A 6,660-nucleotide genomic window follows, 5' to 3' on the forward strand; every position below is an offset into this window, starting at 1 on the left:
TAGATATTTAATAAATACACAGAGTATTATCGCGGTCAAAGATGCAACTTAGACAACTTTAAAAGCAGTTACGAATAGAAAACCTGATTTTTTTTTTCAGCCTTTCTTTTCGCAGTTGCGTTCGTTGCATCTTTAACTGCGATCTTATTCTGTAATCGGCGGTTCAAACATGAAATTATATATTAAACATTTCAGTAAACACCTACGAATTTCCTGATTTTTTAATGCCATGGGTTATGGCGAAACAGCTGTCTACGGCTACGACCCCGCCATGTTTTGGGTTCTTTCGGTGTCATGTTAATGTCTAGTTTGCTACACAGCCGTTTTTAGTGTCGCCACGCAACGCTCCCCCCCCACAAAGGAGCGTTGCGTGACGACACTAAAAACGGCTGTGTAGCAGACTAGTTAATGTCTTGCAGAGTAAATTTTCACGTAATACGATCAGCTTTGCAGAATTCAGTGTGACTTCTCAGTGTATATCAGTTTGCTAATCAGGTCTTCTATAGATCCTACGTTTTGCGGCATATTCGTCTGCATATTCCTTTGCCGTTTAAATGTCAATTCTGCCCTATCTTTCTTAATAACAGCTCAAATACAGGAAGGAACAGTCCAGGATATCTTTCGTAGAAAGTCATAATCGCTCTAAAAGCACATGTTTTTCGTGTATCAAACCTAATGCTGACTGCTGATTTCAGAAGAGTGTTGTCACGTTGTCACAAAGACACTAACACCAGGGTCAGAAAGGGTACTCTCTCGGGATCCGAAATACAGTGTGAGATTCGGGAAAACGCAAAATATCTTGACGGGATACGGGATTTGACCGTTACTCGGCAACCGGGATTCGCTAAAGTCTTGGCACAGGATGCGGTATTGGGGAAGAAAAAACGGTGTTCGGGATTGAAGGGACATAACTTCAAGATGCAGGATTGTCTTGAAAATGGAGCGAGAATGCGCGAATAGGAACCCCCTTCCGGACCCTGCAAGACTACATTTGTAGGCGAGCGTCAGCGGCTCATCAACAAAGTCTGTTGTTTATCTTTAGATCTTCCGTGTAATAAAAAATAAACAAATCCATAGCTTCCACTTTAGTCAGAAGATGTGTTCCCTTTTCCTAGTTTAATCTCGATGTGAGGTGCATGTTATGCTGACTCTATTGCTTTCTTCCAATCATCAAAAAAAGAGTTAAGTTATGGCAACGGACTCACAACTACAAGCACTGCTCTCTTGTTCTCTCCAAACATATAAAAGGTGGATTTACCTGTGTGCCGTAAAAAAAGAATCTAGAGCGGCGTTGGTGAGTGAAAACTGCGTGGTGATAAGGCTCAGAAAACTATCAGCAGTACATACGTGATCTCTTCCAAACAGTTTAAGGCGGATGTCAAGTGCATGCTGTTTAGAATCTAGTGCTGCGTTGAAGTCTCTAAGTGAATGTTGAGTGATGCCGAGGCTATGATAACTTTTAGCAGTGTCTGCGTGTTCTTCTCCAAACAGTCTAAGGCGGATGTCAAGTGCATGCTGTTTAGAATCTAGTGCTGCGTTGAACTCTCTAAGTGAATGTTGAGTGATGCCAAGGCTATGATAACTATTAGCAGTGTCTGCGTGTTCTTCTCCAAACAGTTTAAGGTGGATGTCAAGTGCATGCTGTTCAGAATCTAGTGCTGCGTTGAAGTTTCCAAGTGAATGTTGAGTGGTTCCAAGGTTATGATAACTATTAGCAGTGACTGCGTGTTCTTCTCCAAACAGTTTAAGACGGATGTCAAGTGCATGCTGTCTAGAATCTAGTGCTGCGTTGAAGTTTCCAAGTGAATGTTGAGTGATGCCAAGGCTATGATAACTATCAGCAGTGACTGCGTGTTCTTCTCCAAACAGTTTAAGGCGGATGTCAAGTGCATGCTGTTCAGAATCTAGTGCTACGTTGAAGTTTCCAAGTGAATGTTGAGTAGCTCCAAGGTTATGATAACTATTAGCAGTGTCTGCGTGTTCTTCTCCGAACATTTTAAGGTGGATGTCAAGTGCATGCTGTTCAGAATCTAGTGCTGCGTTGAAGTTTCCAAGTGAATGTTGAGTGGTTCCAAGGTTATGATAACTATTAGCAGTGACTGCGTGTTCTTCTCCAAACAGTTTAAGACGGATGTCAAGTGCATGCTGTCTAGAATCTAGTGCTGCGTTGAAGTTTCCAGATGAATGCTGAGTGTTTCCAAGGACATGATAACTATCAGCAGTGCTTGCGTGTTCTTCTCCAAACAGTTTAAGGTGGATGTCAAGTGCATGCTGTTTAGAATCTAGTGCTGCGTTGAAGTTTCCAAGTGAATGTTGAGTGACGCCAAGGTTATGATAACTATTAGCAGTGCCTGCTTGTTCTTCTCCAAACAGTTTAAGGCGGATGTCAAGTGCATGCTGATGAGAATCTAATGCTGTGTTGAAGTCTCCAAGTGAATGTTGAGTGATGCCAAGGCTATGATAACTATTAGCAGTGTTTGCGTGTTCTTCTCCAAACAGTTTAAGGCGGATGTCAAGTGCATGCTGTTCAGAATCTAGTGCTGCGTTGAAGTTTCCAAGTGAATGTTGAGTAGCTCCAAGGTTATGATAACTATTGGCAGTGCTTGCGTGTTCTTCTCCAAACAGTTTAAGGCAGATGTCAAGTGCATGCTGTTTAGAATCTAGTGCCGCGTTGAAGTTTCCAAGTGAATGTTGAGTGGTTCCAAGGTTATGATAACTATTGGCAGTGCTTGCATGTTCTTCTCCAAACAGTTTAAGGCGGATGTCAAGTGCATGCTGTTTAGAATCTAGTGCTGCGTTGAAGTTTCCAGATGAATGCTGAGTGTTTCCAAGGACTTCGTAGCACGCTGCAAGTGCCTCGTTGTGTAACCGGTAGAAGGGATTGTTTTCACAACACCGATCTAGCGCTTTTTGATGGAAACTAATTCTCATTTGACACTGTAATGTGGTGTCTTCCATTTGAGCTAAAACAGACAGAAGAAGCCAATGAAATTTACAGACACCTGTGGAGATATGCTCCTCTCTTTCGATCTCGTTCAGCATTTCATGTAAAATATTTGTAAGACATTGTTTAGTGTCACCATCAATGAAATTTTGCGTTGTCTGGCTTACAATATTTATCATTGCCAGTTTTAAGGGGTGATCAGAAACGCCGATAACGCCTCTTTGATTTTCTGCCAGATTGCTAAGTTTCCACCTTCCCTCCCCTTGTTTTAAAGATAACACCAGCAGTTGGTCTTTATCTCCCGATGCATTGCAAAGTAATTCATTTAATTCCGTCGAAGTGTTTTGAAATCGGCAAAACATTGCAAGAATTTGAAGAGTAATAAGAGTAAGATTTTTCTGATCTGGACTTCCACTCAACATCTGAAGAGCGTCTTTCAAATTCCGAATTCCATCTTCAGTATTGCCGTTAACAAGGTGAGTGAGACCTAAATAACACAGACGTTTTCCCTGTAGTTCTGACATGGAAATTGGAGGCTGTGAAGCTTCAGCTTCCTTTGCTCTACAAAGCAACTGCACCGTACTTCCCTTTGCACCCCAATATGCTTCTCCAAACGCCTTTGAAACAAGTAATCGACTGTAAGATTCGGTTCTCTCAAACCTCTTCGCAGCCTCTATTGCCGAATCGTATATCAGGTAAAAGGTTGATCCTTCTTTTAAAAAAAGAGTATCAAGAAACAACTCTCCCCTAACTAACACATCAAAAACAGTGCCAGCTGTCTTCGCATCCGCAAGCGTATATAAAAGGCTTTGAATAATACTTCGCTCATCTTCATAGAATTGAAGAAACGCCGTCATTGAATGACCAGTGAGAAACTGCTCATTTAGCTTCTGAAAAAGTGACACGTAAAACGCGTTCAATTGGTCCTTTGATTTAAGGATCGTGTCCTTCATTTCGTTTTCTCCTTTTTCTCTTGCAAATGATTGTAGCAGCTTGTGCATCGTAAATGACTCCTGTGTCTCACCTGAATCGATAAGGGACTTTCTCCGAAGGCTCAGCAATAACTTCTTGGCCTGAAAATTGCTTTCGTCTAAAACAGCAGCAGCGACCTCCGTACCAAAATTCTCTGGAAGAATACTCAATGAAACTAGTGCTTTTTCCTCTTGTGCAGTTAGCCTCTTGAAAGATAACTCAAAAAGAGACTGTAATCTGTACTCGTCTGGGTAATCTGGCCTGTCTAACATCTCGGCGATACTTGCTGTGGAGGCAAACTGCATGAATTCATCGAGGTACTGGCTTGGTTCAGCCTCACCTTCAGAAATTGAGGAACACAATAACTTTATTGCAAAGGGTACAAATCCACAGATTTGCAGGATTCGGATACAATCTGAAGGAGTTGCGGTTGGAAGAAGGGCTTTTACTAAAGTCTTTGCAGAGTCTTCATCCAACGGTCTGATTCTTACACTCTCGTGAGCTTGCAAATCCACATTCAGAAAACGTAGGGACTCTCTCGTGGTTAGAGCAAATATGGTTGCCTTACTTCGCCTGAGCATTTCTTTCAAAAGTCCTATGACCTCTTTCTTCACGCCTGGCACACCATCTTCTAATAAATTATCAGCATTATCAAGAATGAAAATAGATCGATGGGAAATTTCGCTTAAAAGAAGGCAAAGCTGATCATCAAGGGATGGATGCGAAAAGGATGGATGGTCATCTCTGACAGATGGTTTAACAAAGCTTAGAAGCTTTGAAGTCAGATCTGTTTTGGACTTCAGTTCACGTAATGAAACCCAACAGACCGGTAGTCCTTTAGACTGGAGATCGTGTCCCACCGCAATCGCAACCGATGTTTTTCCGAATCCAGGTGAACCCCAGATCGACACGAGCCGAGTAGATTCAGAAGTCACATAGCCCGTAATCTCCTCGCATTCGCTTTGACGTCCAGTAAAATAAGGAACCATTGCAGGAAGAGAAGGTATGGATAGCGATGGTCTCAAACCTGTAAAAGTAAAAATCTGTTTTCGTATTTTTAAAAGTGACCTAAAAGCAAAATAAAATTCGTAGTCCTTTACCAAACCGCTATTCGTTTCTGTAACTCACAACTCTTCCTTTTGTTTATGCCTACCGATCGAGTGACATAGAAAGAAGTTAACATATACCTGTCTTCTTCACTTTGATCTTGCGCCACTTGCGATAAGAGTGGTATCATTGGACTCAATTTTTTTCCTAACACGCTATTGTACTTTGATCGCTTTATTAACCCTGAAAACAATATCAGTGCCCTGGTCGTCCATTAAAAAGTTAACCTACCTGTAGACTTCAATTTAGATTCACTTTCAAGTTGGGTTACTTGCAACTTAGCGATCTTCTGCTCTAACTTAGCGATGTCTTCTTTGTTAGCGGTATTGTCAGCAGTTTGCTTAATAGCATTCAACAGCGTCTTCATCTCTATGACATCTGAACTCATTTCCTCAAGGAACTTGATGTATTCCCGAGTCTCTTCTTTTATTCTCTTTTCCAATTGACAAACCTTATTTGTGGGGAAGTCCGACTCCGTCCAACTACTAAGTGCGTCGATTGGAGCTGTTGGAACACCGAGGGCTTGAAACGCAACTTTGGCGTAATTCGCGCGCTGGTCAAACGTCGCTTTGTCCATCTCATCACTGGTGGAGTGACAGAGCGAATTTCTAAGGCGACGAAGCTGATCAATTGCAAGTGCAAAGGTCTCCTCATTGTTTCCACCAGGGCTGACCACACATGCGTGAAAACTACCATAAGGTACTACACAGCGCTTCACGTACAAATCACTGAGTGTCGTGTAAGAGCCTGTACTGGCTGATGAGGCAATCACTGAGGCAAAAGACCGCGCAAATATAGTAGCCTGGAACAGGTTGGTACAATCCCATTCGTTGTAAGACTGAAGAACAGGAACTTTAGTCTTCTTGCCGCTTTTTGCTTCTTCAGAGTCGAACATTTTTCTAACAGCAGAGGAATCATCCCAGAACTGGAAACCAGGGCGATGTCCATAGGTGTTGTCCCACATGGTTTTGAAGGTCTGCCGTAAGGCTTTGGGGAATTCATTTAACACCAAGGACGCAAACTTGAAGAAATTTAACTGTTCGTCGCTAAACGGCTGCAATGCCATTGGGTGGTGATTAGCCAGGCAAGGTATGAGTTGTCCTGAGAAATGAATAAAGTTTCAAGGTTTCCAAGTTTGCTGGAACTCCAAAATATTGGTTTAAGACTGCCCTTTTGTGTTGCCTTTAACCCTACTAGACCATAATTAAGTGAGTAATCATGCGGAGTAAGGGTGATCGAACGTCGCAGTTCAGAACACAAAAGAATGCAAGACACAAGAGCTCTTTTATCTTCCAAAATGCTCAATAATGATGATTGACGAAGTTTGATACGCTAACTATAAGGAGTGTCTGTAATATTTAATTTAAAGGTTCATAAAATTATGATTATGTGAATTCCCCCTTGCTTTGAATCAAGGAGTCATAATTAATCCTAAATCTGAAATTGTATCTGTCGTCGTCATTGCGTTTTCCTTGATTCGTTGATTTATCATTTTTTTTCTTGGCTGACAGACTTAGCCGTTTATGTCTGGCACTTAAATGCAGCACTTTTAACCTTACTTTGAGTGCCAGGGGTGTGTGAGAGCTCCCTAGTTCCTACACAAGAATCTTGAAATGCATAGGGGGGTTCCATTTCAA

The 6,660-nt window shown here is 41.9% G+C and overlaps 1 protein-coding gene across 1 annotated transcript; it reads right to left on the bottom strand.

The window, feature by feature from the left end:
- Positions 1–497: 497 nt before the first annotated feature.
- Positions 498–6,120, bottom strand: LOC140943451 (uncharacterized). The gene is made up of 3 exons (XM_073392540.1): positions 5,255–6,120; positions 2,736–4,943; positions 498–2,609 (listed from the first exon to the last, which is right to left on the bottom strand). Exons 1-3 carry the CDS (start codon positions 6,087–6,089, stop codon positions 1,255–1,257), a joined length of 4,398 nt encoding a protein of 1,465 aa, XP_073248641.1. The 5' UTR covers positions 6,090–6,120; the 3' UTR covers positions 498–1,254.
- Between the last annotated feature and the right edge of the window lie 540 nt (positions 6,121–6,660).

This window comes from Porites lutea, chromosome 7, assembly GCF_958299795.1.
Source record: "Porites lutea chromosome 7, jaPorLute2.1, whole genome shotgun sequence".
NCBI lineage: Eukaryota > Metazoa > Cnidaria > Anthozoa > Scleractinia > Poritidae > Porites > Porites lutea.